The following is a 15002-nucleotide window of genomic DNA, read 5'->3' on the forward strand; positions in this document are numbered from 1 at the left end:
CTGGAGTAATGGCTACTGAAAATTCAGCTTTGCCATCATAAAAATAATTGACTTTTAGTTAGTTGTCTCAAATAGTAATAATATTTCATAATATTATTGTTTTTACTGTATTTTTGATCAAATAAATGCAGCCTTGGTGAGCCTAAGAAACTTCTTTTACATTAGAAACATTAAAATATCTTACCAACCGCAAACAGTAGTGTATAACTATCACAATATCATAATATAATATTGTAATACAACAGAGCATAAAATTATAATATTTTATATTAAAACATTAATATAAGATTACAAATTCCTTAAAAAAGTAAATAAATCATTACTTAATGTTGAATGTGCATTAAATAATGATCTGCAAAGAAAAATATTATGTAATGTTTTTTAACTGCATTAAAGTGTCATAATACTTTTATCATAGTGATAGCCAAGTAAAAGCCAGTAACAGTAACTAGTTACTGCAATGTGAGTAAAACAACATAACAGAGTATTCCTCAAAAACTACTACTATGCCAGTCTGTGCTCTTGCATAATTAGCTTGTTAGTCTGCCATGTGTCAGCAAGTGTCAGTCAGCCTTTTCAAAAGCACTTTAGGAGTGACAGGTGAATAACTAGAATTGTTACATTCATTGTAACAGACGGGACACTGTCTGTGCATGTGTGTCACTTCATATCAGCATGCCAAGTATTCAAGTGTCATACAGCTGGGTCAATAAACAAATCACTTTTACTTTCCGAAAAATGTAACACTGAAAATTACCATAACTAATAAAGCTTTATTTCACATTAGACTTAGTTTCTGACAGATGTGTCACGCAATTAATTATTCTGATAACCGCAGCAATGGCTTTACAATACACCGACCGCTTAAACATACATATAGTCTTTTTGCTGTCTGTCACATATAGGCACTAGTTTACTTTTGAATGTCTCAGAAAATGGATGGTCACACTTTATGGTCCCGAGCAGTGTTGATTGAATTAATTTAGTCTCTTTCCATATCTAAAAATTACATATATAAAAAAAAGCCGCACACTGTCAAATTATTTAGCAGATTGTTGAGCTGTGTAGATTTTCTTACAAGTATTTTAATTTATTTCACTCCACACCTGGACAAATTACCATGAGCTCAAGCTGTTTTGAAACATTTATCCAGAATGTGTTGTGTTGAGACCTGCAGTCATATTTTCTACTTACAGTCAGAGCAGAACATGTAAGTGAAAATGTTGGGGGTAGAGAAAGAGAAGGAAAAAATATGAGGATCAGGACCATTCAGGCCGTGGTGTTGTTCTGCTGAGTTTAGCGGTTTCCGGTCTAGATTTGTGAGGACTACTGCCAGGTCTTGAAGTCCTTCCTGTATTCATGGAAAGACAAGAGTTGTGTTACTGGTACTAAGATACCTAACCTAATAGATAACCTAACCTAACCTAATAGACTAAGATACCTAACTGGCCTACCTAACAAATATATTATATAAAAGGATCCAGGAGTACAAAACATTACATACAGGCAAAGCACATCACAAATGGCAGTAGAGTACATGACTCAAAATGTTATATTGGAATTGGAAAAAAAGATATGTCTTAAAGAAAGAATATTTATTCTCAGAGCAGAAAAATGAATGCAAACAGAATGCACTATATTATATATTTTAAGCACTAAAGAATGCAGGATATTTCTATATTATATGTGACCCTGGACCACAAAACCATAAGGGTCAATTTTTTTGAAAATGAGATTTATACATCATCTGACAGCCGAATAAATAAGCTTTCTATTGATGTATGGTTTGTTAGGATAGGACAATATTTGGCAGAGATACAACTATTTGAATATCTGGAATCTGAGGGTGCAAAAAAATCTAAATACTGAGAAAATCGCCTTTAAAGTTGTCCAAATGAAGTGCTTAGCAATGCATATTACTAATCAAAAATTAAGTTTTGATATATTTACGGTAAGAAATTTACAAAATATCTTCATGGAACATGATCTTTACTTAATATCCTAATGATTTTTGGCATAAAAGAAAGATAATTTTGAACCAAAATTTTGTTTTTTTGACTATTGCTACAAATATACCCCAGCGACTTAAGACTGGTTTTGTGCTCCAGGGTCACATATGAGATATACATTTTAATCATCATTAGCCTAAGAAATTTGTTTTTCAACACGCAGCTGAATTTGGAATAATGTAATAGAAATGACGTGCAGAAAACTGAACATACTCTCTTCATTTAAAGTGCTTCATACAAACTATGGCTTAAATGTGTATGTTGTGTGTAAGAAAGTACCAGATGTTTTGCTGGACTTGAGTTTGACTGGTGGAATAGCTGTATTGTGTGTTCCCAGGTATCGGCACTGCCGCTGGTAATCAGCTAGTTGTTCATCTCGGGTCATGCCAGGAGTGGGCTTCACAGATTCTAGACGCTTCAGGAACGCCTGAAACCACACATATTACACATACAATAACATACATGTCCAAAAGAAAAACCCTTTTGAAGTAGTGAATATTTTGCTGGCAACAAATCAATTGATTCATTAAAATTATTGGTTGAGGATACTTTCTATTAAACCTTGTGTTATGCAGTAATCACAGCCAGGTCACTTTCTGAACTGAATTCAACATATGAGCATACTGAATTACAACATAAATGTATTATTATTATTAGCAGGCTGGCCAAGATTGCGTTCATTTAGCTTGGCAAAATAATTGTTGCATAATAATTGTTGAAAAAAACAACAACAAAAAAAAGACAGATGAAGAAAATTATGTTAATGACAATGTGTAATAAATTAAATTAAAGTTACAAATTTACATACAATTAAAAAGTACAATTCAATTAATTATTATTACTAATGAATACTTTTATACTGTATAACATTTTTACCATTTATAATTAATAATAATAACAATACTACTTTTTTGCATTACAGTAATGAGAATTTGGGAGAAATGTGTGCTTAATTGTCACAAAAATACCACAAAGGTCCTTAAATAGACTTTATTTTAGCAAAACATTTTACCTTTTTCATTTTTTTAGGGTTGAAATATGACAATTTAAAATTTCTTGACATATTTTGTGATTTATCCTAAATACTAAAATCTTTTGGACATCTATAAAGTCATATTAACTAGCCTCAAACAGAATAACCAAGAGAGTAGTGTGCCTACAACTATGCACTCTGAAAAGCCACAGTGAGCCATTGAGAGTAAAAATAACCAGTGCACAAGGATCAGAATGTCACAGGCTGTCATGCCTCCGTACGTCGGTACAAACAGCCCTTTGGAAACCTCTCAGTAAGCAAAACCCATGAAAAAAGTTGGGACTGGAAATAGAGTAAAGGTGAAGTTAGAGGACAGCTCGCTCACTGCTCTTAAAGAAAGAGAGTGGCTGTCTTGTACTCTTTCTTGTGTTCCAGCATTAGTTGCTAGGCAGTAAAACGCTAACACACGAGTCACAGCTCGTATTCCCTGCTTCTACTGATTAAGGGGTATTTTATTTCTATTTTATTCAATAAAAACTGACAGAGAGGAGGGTCTGACTAGCTAAGGAGCTGTGAGGTCTGTAAAGATGGCCGAAAGAGAGAGAGAGAGCGAGAGATTATGCATGTGTAACAGTGAGCAAGTGAGGTTCAGAGAGAACTACAGTATCCCTTTAAATTATACAGTATTTTATTGCAAGGGGAAAAAAAGGAATAGAGTTTGCATAATGCGTTCTCTATCACTGGAGCTAGGGGGTGAATTCAGAATAATGTAAGTCCAGCATGTGTGGAAAACTACGTCCACCTGTCTCTTCTCGTCTCAGTCAGGTGGTAACTGTCTCTCTGCTTTTACTGGCTGTGGCTGCCAGCGCCCCTACCACATGCACACACACTTTCACAGAATACTAAAATAAACACTCTGTCAGAACACTATTACATCAATGAATAATAGTAGAAAAACAGAATCCAAAAATACACTACCATTCAAAGTCTTTTTTTTTTTAAAGTCTCTTATGCTCATCAAGTCTGCATTTATGCAATTAATGTAATTAATTCCTGTGATGGCAAAGCTGAATTTTCAGCAGCCATTAGACTCTTCTGTGTCACACGATCCTTCAGAAATCATTTAAATATGTTGATTTTGTAGTCAAGAAACATTTCTTATTATTAATCTTAAAGGGTTAGTTCACCCAAAAATTATAATACTGTAATTAATTAATCACTCTCATGTCGTTCCAAACCCTTAAGAACTTCGATCATCTTCGGAACACAAATTAAGATATTTTTGATTATGTCCGAGAGCTTTCTGACCCTCCATAGACAACTACCACGTTCAAGGCCCAGGAGGTAATAAGGCATCATTAAAATGGTCCATGTGACATCAACGGTTCAACCTTAATTTTATGAAGCTACAAGAATACTTTTTGTGCACAAAGAAAATAAAAATAACAACTTTAACAATTTCTTCCAAGTTCCAAGACGCATGCGTGTGGTGCTGCTGACACAGGAGCCAGCGTTCTGATGTAGAACCCGGATGCGCTGAGCTTGTTTACAAGCAGAGAAACGCACATGCATGCGTCGTGGTACTCTTGTGAACACGAGTCGAAGACTGACACAAAAGAGAAGAAATTGTGGAATAAAGTTGCTATTTTTGTTTTCTTTCTGAACAAAAAATATTCTCGTAGCTTCATTAAAATTAAGGTTGAACCACTGATGTCACATGGACTATTTTAAAAAGTCTGTTTTTTTTTTCTAGGCTTGTTTGTTTATTCTACAACGCTCAGTCCCTTCTGCTATGAACGTTCTTATGATTTCCTGGTTTTATGAAGCCCCTCCCTCAGAAATACACAAAGGGCTTAGATTGGTTAGCTGGTCCAGTGTGTTGTGAATCGCTAAACCACCTAGTACAGTCCAAAAACGTCACATCCCTCACATCAGCGGCATGTGCTCCGGTTATATTGTAAACAATGACGTTGTCAATATTGCTTATCAATTTGACCCCGAATGAGACCCAGAGAATATTAGTGAAGAGGATCACGCAGAACCTGTGCAAGCAAGCATGTTTCAGAATAGTATGTTTTTTTTATCTGTTGTTGTCTCATACTTTTAGATACGCTGTTATTTGTAAATGCTACTGCTTATGTTAGCTTCTAATATACAGTTTTATCCAGATTAAAGCTGTAATTTAGCAGAATACATGACTGCGTTGTAGCATTTTTGTAAAGTAATTATTTATTTTGTAACAGTAAGAAGTGTTTGCCAGCAAGTACTGTTCGCTACCATGGCAACCACGTGCTTCTCAGATGTTTAACGCTTCTCGTAGCTATGTGAAAAATATCTGTCTGACTATACACAAAATGTATAATTGGAACACAGTTCATTGATGGAGCTGAGCTGATAATCTGAATGAGAGAGAGAGAGAGATGCAGAGCATGTGCAGAGTAGGGCGACGCTGGAACAGGATTAAGAACATTGCTTTAGAACATTGATTTTGAAACTTGTGAATCCATTAGAATCGTTACAAGACAGAATCGTGATTCATATATGAATAGATTTTTTCGTGCACCCCTAGTTTTGACAGCATGGCAACAACACTTCCTCTTCTCTAAAGCAGCGCAACATGGCCTCACCCCCTTTGTTGCATATTCCCGGGGGCAGGGTTTATGTAAATTTCTGGGTTTGTGATATCAGCAACCAGGGAAGTAGCTCGTTGTAGCCCCTACCAGCTGTATTTGTAGGCATTAAACTGCCAGAATTTTATAAGACAATATCTCCGTTTGCATTGAACTTTCAGTGTTGTAACTTTGCAGATATTGTTTATGCTCAAACAGCAACATTACACACTAACTAACATTAAAAAAGTGAAATCAAAAACCAACCACCCCTTTAACAATGTTCAACACCCCTAGAACATTGCTGTCTATAGAGGGTCAGAAAGTACTCAAGATTTCATCAAAAATTTGAGTTCCGAAGACGGACAAAGATCTTACGGGTTTGCAACGAGATGAGGGAGTAATTAATGACAGAATTTTCATTTTTGAGTGAACTACCAATTTAAAAAAAGTTGTGCTGCTTTATATTTTTGTGGAAATCTTTGATGAATAGAAAGTTCTCAAGAACAGCCTTTTTTGTAAAATTATGTTTTTGTAAAATGTTGTTTTGTAAGACAAATATTTACTGTCACTTTTGATCAACTGAATGCATCCTTGCTGAACAAAGTATACTTTAAATAATTTGTAAAAAAAAATCTTTCAAAAAAAAAACTTTTGAATGGTGGTGTACATGCATATGCTCAACAACAGCACACTCTAATATAGAATCTCTTGCTTGACTGAGGCTGACAAATAATTGAAGTTTCTCTCTTATAATAAGAGTTGCTCTCAGTGTGATTCAAGTCTAATCTAATGTTAAGAGAGGGCGTCACTGCATAACTAAAAAGAAGGGGAATAGCTACCTCTAGTGGAGGGAGAGAAAATATTTTCCTGTTACATTAAATAAAAGACTGACACTGACCAGGTTTTCCTTCTGAATTCGCTCTTGCTCTCGTTGTCTGTTGAGGGTGTTGTGGTAAAGGCGTATAGGTGGTGCACTACTCCTGCGACTGCTGGTTTTGGAGCAGGCAGAGCTGTCGCTACGTGAACGTGCCGATGACCGGGACAGTTCACATAATAGCCGCTGGTTCTCCCGGTCGATCTCCCGTACCTCTTTATTTGTGAAGGAATAGTTCTTACGGCTGCTGCCAACACTGCCAGGGCTGGAGACCATAAGTACTCTGTTTAATTGTTTCTCTACTTTTAAAAACACTGCAAGGGAGAGAAAGAGACTCTTAAGAAACAGCCACAACATCATCAACAACAACAAAAACATCTCAATTCACGGCACAAACCTGGTCCATCCTCTCCTTCGGAACTTATACTGTCCTGAGCACCCGAAACATCATTCGCAACCATCTTCTCAGTAACACTGGGCTGTTGTTGCTGTTGAACATCTGTTGCCACAGGTTCAGAGGGCAGAACCACATCAATGGACTGGGAAGGACTAACATTTGGTGTCGAGAGAGGGGTAACATCAGTAACTGTGTCTTCAGATTCTGCCGTTTCTTTTTGTTGTTCTTCCTGGTAAGCTGAACCGACCCGCTGATGTTTTACAGGTGATTTCTGAGATTGAAAAGAGCTTCTCTCTTCACTACTGTGGGAGGACTCAGGGTCAGATGAGGAGGAATAGCTACGGCTCAGCTTGTGGAATTTTCCAGCAGATTTTTTAGGTGTTCCGTGGGACAATACCTTATGTTTCATTGATCGCGTGACTGGCGATCTCATATCCTCCTCACTTTCATCGTCACTACGATGGTATCCATCATCGTCGCTGTTAACACTAACATTGGTTCTACTGAGTTTAAAATCATCATCCAGCTCTCTTTCCTCATCAGATGAGTATGAATGCAGACTAGATCCTTCATCTGATTGGCTGTTGTTCACAGTCTCTGGGCTTTTGGCACTTGGGAGTGATGAAGAGCCTTTGAAAAATCCATCTCTACTTTGTCGCTCTCTTTCATATTTTGTCTCTTCACTTTGCCCCTTGCTGCCCCGGTTTGAATCATCCTCCAGTTTGGCTTCATCTTTACTGTTCCTTACACTTTGAGCTTCACTTCCTATCTGATCCACTGAAACATGGGTTTCTTTACCGGTTTTCTCATCTTGTCTTTCCGTGGCCTTCTGTTTATTGAGCTGCCCATCCTCAGAACCAAGTCCACTAGCTTCACAGTCACTGTCAAAGAACGAGTGGTCCACTTCTCCCTCTAGCTCTTTGGGGCTGTACATTTCTGAAGTGTGTCTTCCAAATATGCCCTCATTCAATGGAACCTGAATGGAAAAAGAAAAAGTTGTTGCAGTGAAAATAAATAAATAAAATTACTACCAACAACTCTGATAATGCTTCACGCAAGTGGAAAAATGAATTGTCTGAACAACTTCTATATTTTCTAGAGCAGTGGTTCTTAACCAGGGGCCAACAATGGGCTCTCACCAAACTAAGAAGGAGGCCTCAAGATAACGTAAAATAAAATAAAAAAAGCCAAAGAAGAAAAATAAAAGTCTATGAATCACTATATTTGTTATTTTTAATTCACCTCAACAGCCGTTCCTACTGCCGATAATTTTTTTTTATATATATTTAAAATAATTATTTTATAAAAAAATTTCTAGCTATGCTAAGTTCTATTTTTATTTTATTCTAAACATTAATCCTTGTCCAGTAAATATTGTTGTGGACAACATGTAGTCAAAAAGGTTGACAAACAATATTCCAGAGATTAATCATTTTTAATGACCACTAAAATAATGATTAATGCAAAATTGACTGCTTTTAACTATTGTTTTATTTCTGCTTATTGATTTACTTATTGTTGTCTAATCATTTAAGTGAATCATTAGACAACAATCAACACATTATTAACAAATGTATTATTATTATTATTTAACAACAATTGACACTTCTTGTAATCATTATTAACAATAATGACAAATGTAATTGTGTAAAATTAATTTTTGGATGATTTTATCATATATCAGTACACCCAATAGTTTTACTTATTTTTATTTAAGCATTAACTGAATACAGAACATAGATTGCAGAACACAAAAAAAGCCAAGGGGGAAATCCAAGGGTTCACACATTGCCAGACATAACACAATCCCATAAACAAACAAATAAAAGTACACCCAATATTAAGGGACTGATAGCCGATTTAGTAGAAATATGACAGTATTTACTAACGGGAAAAAGCTCAATTAACACTTAAAAAGCAGAGGTGAGAGAAGTGTATCTGAACATGCTCATAATACACACACAGGGGACATGTTTCTATGACAAAAGCTTTAACAAGCTTTTTAGCAATGAAGTTTAGCAATGCTGCCACAGAAATTCGCGTTTAACAGACTGGCAAGCTCTGCTACGTTTAATGTGCATATTTTATTTAATTACAAATTAGACCATAAACTTGCGTCCAAATACAAAACTCACGCACGCCAACGCGAAGTCATACAGCTAACGTTAGTTAGCAGTGCCTACCTTTTGACATTCACATCAAAACATGCGCGACCGCGACACTGTCAGGCTAAATCACCAAAACACAAAGCTGACGTACTTCATTTTATTTCTCTGTATATCTCCAAATGCAGTTCAGAAAGACAGAGTTTGAAGATAAGAGCTAAAACAGGCTCTTTCAACTGTCCACCTCGCTGCACAGAAGTTCGTTAGCTACTGTAACTAGGTGACGTCATTTCCGCAAATAGTGTCGCGCCGCAAAGACAGGGCAGTCTGCTGTGTGTATTTTCACTTCAGTTCTTTTGTTCTTCTCTGCCTAATTAATACTGGTCTGATATATTGCAATGCGAGCAAATTATTTATTATTATTTTTAAGGTTTTCATGTTTTTTTGCACTGCTATTTTGTTACAACTAACGAAGCTGTGATAGATGTGAAATGCATCAACTCCCATATAATGTTGAATAAAAGAAACAGTTGTGTTGACTGTTGATTCATTTTTTAAAATTTATTTATTTAGGAAACCTGTAATGTTTTTTTCGGGATTCTTTGATGAATAGCAAGTTCACTACTGTTCAAAAGTTTGGGTTGTGTAATTATTTTCATTCTTTTATGAGAAAGAAATTAATACTTTTATTAATCAGCAAGGATGTGTTAAATTGATACAAAATTGATAGTGAAGACATATTGTTAGAAAATATTTATATTTTTAATTTCTATTTTGAATAAATGCCGTTCTTTTTAACCTTTTATTAAAATAATCCAGAAAAAAAGAATCACAGGTTCCAAAAAAAAAATATTAAGAGGCACAACTGTTTCCAACATTGATGTGACACTGAAGAGTGGAGTCATGGCTGATGACCCCAGTTTGAAAACCCTTGCCATAGATGTCCCATGTATGTATGAATGAATGAATAACAAATGCCTTAACAACATTATTACATTAATATCAATACATTAAAAAGAAGAGAACGTTAAGAATATTTAAATGCTATTGAATGCAAGTCAATTTAAATCTTTAATGTCTAATTTTTAGTGTCTAAATATTGTTTTGGACTAAATTGCATGTGATGCATTCATTTATTTGTTTATGTCAGTGACTCTAACCATCTCTAACCAGGTGAGCTGCATTTTTATAATTTTCTTTGTAAGATCACTCAAGCTGTTAAACAAGCATTAACTGTGACCACTGTACATGTTTATTGCTGCTGCTGCCAACTCATTCCTAAAGGCTGGCATTCTGCTAGATTGTGGGTGTGCAGCACATAACATTCCCTCAAAGCCTCTTTCATGTTTGCTTGGCACAAGTGGCATGGCAGAACCATCATCCAGACTTGTAAATCCACCATCCCTATTCAGATGCCACCCTCTGCTTCTAAAATAAATGTATAATAAGCTATTGTAAAATAGGCTATTTGCACTTGTACATGACCAAGTAGCTAAAGGTCAACGCAGAGCTGTGCAATAGCATTTTATATTTATTAACATAAATAAATTCATCATAAAACCATTTTTTTAACCTTTTCAGTTTTGTTTAACGTAATTTGTGACAGATAATTCTGCAGCAAAGAACAGAGTGTTAACATAATTTGAGAAGTCAGTAGATGCAAAATAACCATAAACTCATAAGCATGAAGGAAGAAACAACAACACAATCCAACAAAAACATTAGTGTAATTTGTCTTTTACCAACCCATTTCAACTTCAAATTACCAGTTCGATTTTTTTTTTCTCAAGTAAGACAAGTACAATTTTCGGAAGACCATAATGTAAACTGTTTCTTTATTAAATCTACTTATTAAAGCAGAGTATCTCAGATGAACAAAGTGCGTACGTGTGGAACTGCACAGCTTGTTCGCAAACTAGGAGGATTGATGCAAAGTCACGTGATAATGACCGCCCATTCTTGATCATGATTGGTCGGTATCAAAGAACCACGTGGTCTAAACAGCATTTGTACTTCTGCTTTTCCATTGTACTACATGGGTCTGTGTGCTTGTTTGATTGCAGAACACTTCTGATCAACAGCGGAGTGACTGTGTCACGCCCAGTTAAACTTTTATACGGCATATTCTTTGTGAAATTATACAGACATCAGCTATGTCTTTGCTTGAGACAGAGTCGGTGAGTCAATTTAATTAATTGATACTATTATGGGCATGAAAAGAAAGCATGATGTTTAACGAAGTACGTTAGTAAAAAAAAAAAAAGTTTCAAGCATTTAAAAAACGAAAGTCATTATATTAGTCAATTTTAAAACTCAGAACGCGCTTTACAACTTTTATTAGTAAACGGTAAGTCTTAAGGTTCAAATGTTGTTTCTGTTTCATTACATATCCATTCAGTGAAGGAAGAAACAACACCACAATCCAACAAAAACATTAGTGTAATTTGTCTTTTACCAACCCATTTCAACTTCAAATTACCAGTTCGATTTTTTTTTTCTCAAGTAAGACAAGTACAATTTTCGGAAGACCATAATGTAAACTGTTTCTTTATTAAATCTACTTATTAAAGCAGAGTATCTCAGATGAACAAAGTGCGTACGTGTGGAACTGCACAGCTTGTTCGCAAACTAGGAGGATTGATGCAAAGTCACGTGATAATGACCGCCCATTCTTGATCATGATTGGTCGGTATCAAAGAACCACGTGGTCTAAACAGCATTTGTACTTCTGCTTTTCCATTGTACTACATGGGTCTGTGTGCTTGTTTGATTGCAGAACACTTCTGATCAACAGCGGAGTGACTGTGTCACGCCCAGTTAAACTTTTATACGGCATATTCTTTGTGAAATTATACAGACATCAGCTATGTTTTTGCTTGAGACAGAGTCGGTGAGTCAATTTAATTAATTGATACTATTATGGGCATGAAAAGAAAGCATGATGTTTAACGAAGTACGTTAGTAAAAAAAAAATGTTTCAAGCATTTAAAAAACGAAAGTCATTATATTAGTCAATTTTAAAACTCAGAACGCGCTTTACAACTTTTATTAGAAAACGGTAAGTCTTAAGGTTCAAATGTTGTTTCTGTTTCATTACATATCCATTCAGCTGGACTGCATGAGTAACCTTTTTGAAAACGGATTTGCGGTGAATGGAGGTTTGAATGGTTCCGGACAATCTCCTGCGCATCTCGCGGCATGCGGAGGGCAGGCTTTCTGCTTGCTTTGGCTGCTGCAAACCGGTGCTGATGCAGACCAGCAGGTACAAAGTCTTAAAACCTTCCCCTATTTAAATCAGCAGTAGTTACTTAGGTTTGTGTTGATGATCATGGTATTCCTGTAAGTTAATCACTATGTCCAGCCTTTTCGCATTTGATGTTTCAATTTTTTATGCGATTTTCTTAAGGACGCGAGTGGAGAGACACCCATGCATAAAGCAGCCAGAGCGGGCAGTTTGGAGTGCACCAGTGTGCTGATGGCAAGTGATGCACATTTCGAGTAAGTGTGTCGTTTCATAGTTCCTGTTTCAAGCATTTGTTTGACAGAGAGAAACGGCTAAATATTCACAATATTTGCATATTTAGAAACTAAAATTGTAGTGCCATTCTTGGTATGCAGTACATGTACATTTATTGTCCCAATCATGTTATAATCTTATTTGTTTGGAAATCATATTTTTATTTTCTTTCATCACAGTAGCCCATCACATGTTCGTGAACATAGGAGTTAACATTAAATAGTTTAACACTTTATCTTCACTTTTTTTTTTCCTCCCCTTGAGAATATTGTTTTCTTTGGTTATCGTTTTAAAGATTTTTCATATGCTCAATATCACTTTTTTGGTATTCTATCATTTTTTTATATATATTATCTTTGGTGTCGCTTCAACAGTGTATTCAGTAACATATAAGTTGGTTTGTCTCACTTTAAAACATTCATAGAAACTTATGAATTACAATAACAATATAATATTAATATTTTTATTATATGTATAAAATGTTAATTTTAAAAGCTATCAAAATGTGTCAAATCAAACGACATTAAAATATGTTTTATGTTTAGATGTAAAATATTATTTTTTATTTACACTACCATTCATAAGTTTAAGGTCATTAAGATTTTTCTAATGTTTTTAAAAGTAGTCTCTTATGCTCACCAAGGCTGTGAAATATGCTTACATTTGTGATTACAATCAGTGTTGAAAACCGTTGTGCTGCTTAATATTTTAGGGAAACCGTGATACATTTTCAGATTCTTATTCCTATTTTGTGTGACAGTCTTTAACGCGACGTTTGTTGAATAAAAGTATACATTTCCTTCAAAAGAAAAAAAAATCATACTTTTAATATCTAAATCAGCTTGACACCGCTCTCTTAAATAAAGGTTCTTTATTGGCAACAATGATCAATGATTCCACAAAGAACCTTTACCATCCATGGAACCTTTTCATTCCACAAAAGGTTCTTTACACTGGAAAAAGGTTCTTTAGATTATTAAAATGTTCCAATTTCTTTACTGAAAAATGCCTATCTTTAGCTGTTAATTTTATTACCATTGTTTATATAATCAATCCAAAGGCACAGTTAATAAAATTCTTGAGATTAGATGGACATACATAGGCATATTAATTTTCAAAAGAGCTCAAACATAAGAGGAATGCCCTTGTTTACCTGTTAAAGCAAACATCATCCTCAACAACTATAACCATCTTATGAATATAAACACTTCTCTAATTAACTATTCCATTTTCCACTCAGCATTTGCAACAACGGTGGACAGACAGCTGAAGATATTGCATGGTCTTGTGGGTTTGAGGAGTGCGGGAGGTTTTTGAACATGCATCGCAGAACACGAGACTTAAAGAACGCTTCTTTATCATCCCTCACTGAACGGCACATACTGAACAGCACTCTCGCAGGACAGAAGAGAGGCTGTGCACGCTCCAGCGCTCAAGACGGAAAGAAAGCACGGGACTGGTGATGAATGTTCTCAGAGAGAGAGAGAATTTGAAGTAACATATAGGCTTGTTTAACCATTACTGGTTTTAAAAGCTATCAAAATGTGTCAAATCAAACGACATTAAAATATGTTTTATGTTTAGATGTAAAATATTATTTTTATTTACACTACCATTCATAAGTTTAAGGTCATTAAGATTTTTCTAATGTTTTTAAAAGTAGTCTCTTATGCTCACCAAGGCTGTGAAATATGATTACATTTATGATTACAATCAGTGTTGAAAACCGTTGTGCTGCTTAATATTTTAGGGAAACCGTGATACATTTTCAGATTCTTATTCCTATTTTGTGTGACAGTCTTTAACGCGACGTTTGTTGAATAAAAGTATACATTTCCTTCAAAAGAAAAAAAAATCATACTTTTAATATCTAAATCAGCTTGACACCGCTCTCTTAAATAAAGGTTCTTTATTGGCAACAATGATCAATGATTCCACAAAGAACCTTTACCATCCATGGAACCTTTTCATTCCACAAAAGGTTCTTTACACTGGAAAAAGGTTCTTTAGATTATTAAAATGTTCCAATTTCTTTACTGAAAAATGCCTATCTTTAGCTGTTAATTTTATTACCATTGTTTATATAATCAATCCAAAGGCACAGTTAATAAAATTCTTGAGATTAGATGGACATACATAGGCATATTAATTTTCAAAAGAGCTCAAACATAAGAGGAATGCCCTTGTTTACCTGTTAAAGCAAACATCATCCTCAACAACTATAACCATCTTATGAATATAAACACTTCTCTAATTAACTATTCCATTTTCCACTCAGCATTTGCAACAACGGTGGACAGACAGCCGAAGATATTGCATGGTCTTGTGGGTTTGAGGAGTGCGGGAGGTTTTTGAACATGCATCGCAGAACACAAGACTTAAAGAATGCTTCTTTATCATCCCTCACTGAAAGGCACATACTGAACAGCACTCTCGCAGGACAGAAGAGAGGCTGTGCACGCTCCAGCGCTCAAGACGGAAAGAAAGCACGGGACTGGTGATGAATGTTCTCAGA

At 35.3% G+C, this 15002-nt stretch overlaps 2 protein-coding genes across 5 annotated transcripts; one reads left to right on the forward strand and one right to left on the reverse strand.

The window, feature by feature from the left end:
- Positions 1–513: 513 nt before the first annotated feature.
- Positions 514–9251, reverse strand: LOC107754126 (cilia- and flagella-associated protein 97-like). Of its 2 annotated transcripts, none has more exons than XM_016570447.1 (5): positions 9125–9251; positions 6866–7841; positions 6493–6782; positions 2289–2436; positions 514–1351 (listed from the first exon to the last, which is right to left on the reverse strand). In XM_016570447.1, exons 2-5 carry the CDS (start codon positions 7797–7799, stop codon positions 1260–1262), a joined length of 1464 nt encoding a protein of 487 aa, XP_016425933.1. In that variant the 5' UTR covers positions 7800–7841; positions 9125–9251; the 3' UTR covers positions 514–1259. The 2 variants fall into 2 exon arrangements, with proteins under 2 accessions (XP_016425933.1, XP_016425932.1); XM_016570446.1 differs by having other exon boundaries at positions 9049–9251.
- A 1756-nt stretch (positions 9252–11007) lies between these two features.
- On the forward strand, positions 11008–15001 carry LOC107754130 (ankyrin repeat domain-containing protein 37-like). 3 transcript variants are annotated; one of them, XM_016570451.1, is made up of 4 exons: positions 11008–11147; positions 12080–12232; positions 12377–12468; positions 13728–13993. In XM_016570451.1, exons 1-4 carry the CDS (start codon positions 11124–11126, stop codon positions 13948–13950), a joined length of 492 nt encoding a protein of 163 aa, XP_016425937.1. In that variant the 5' UTR covers positions 11008–11123; the 3' UTR covers positions 13951–13993. The 3 variants fall into 3 exon arrangements, with proteins under 3 accessions (XP_016425937.1, XP_016425936.1, XP_016425935.1); XM_016570450.1 differs by lacking the exons at positions 11008–11147; positions 13728–13993 and adding exons at positions 11721–11860; positions 14766–15001; XM_016570449.1 differs by lacking the exon at positions 11008–11147 and adding an exon at positions 11721–11860.
- Position 15002: the final 1 nt, after the last annotated feature.

Source organism: Sinocyclocheilus rhinocerous, unplaced genomic scaffold (assembly GCF_001515625.1).
Source record: "Sinocyclocheilus rhinocerous isolate Xijiao unplaced genomic scaffold, SAMN03320098_v1.1 scaffold681, whole genome shotgun sequence".
NCBI lineage: Eukaryota > Metazoa > Chordata > Actinopteri > Cypriniformes > Cyprinidae > Sinocyclocheilus > Sinocyclocheilus rhinocerous.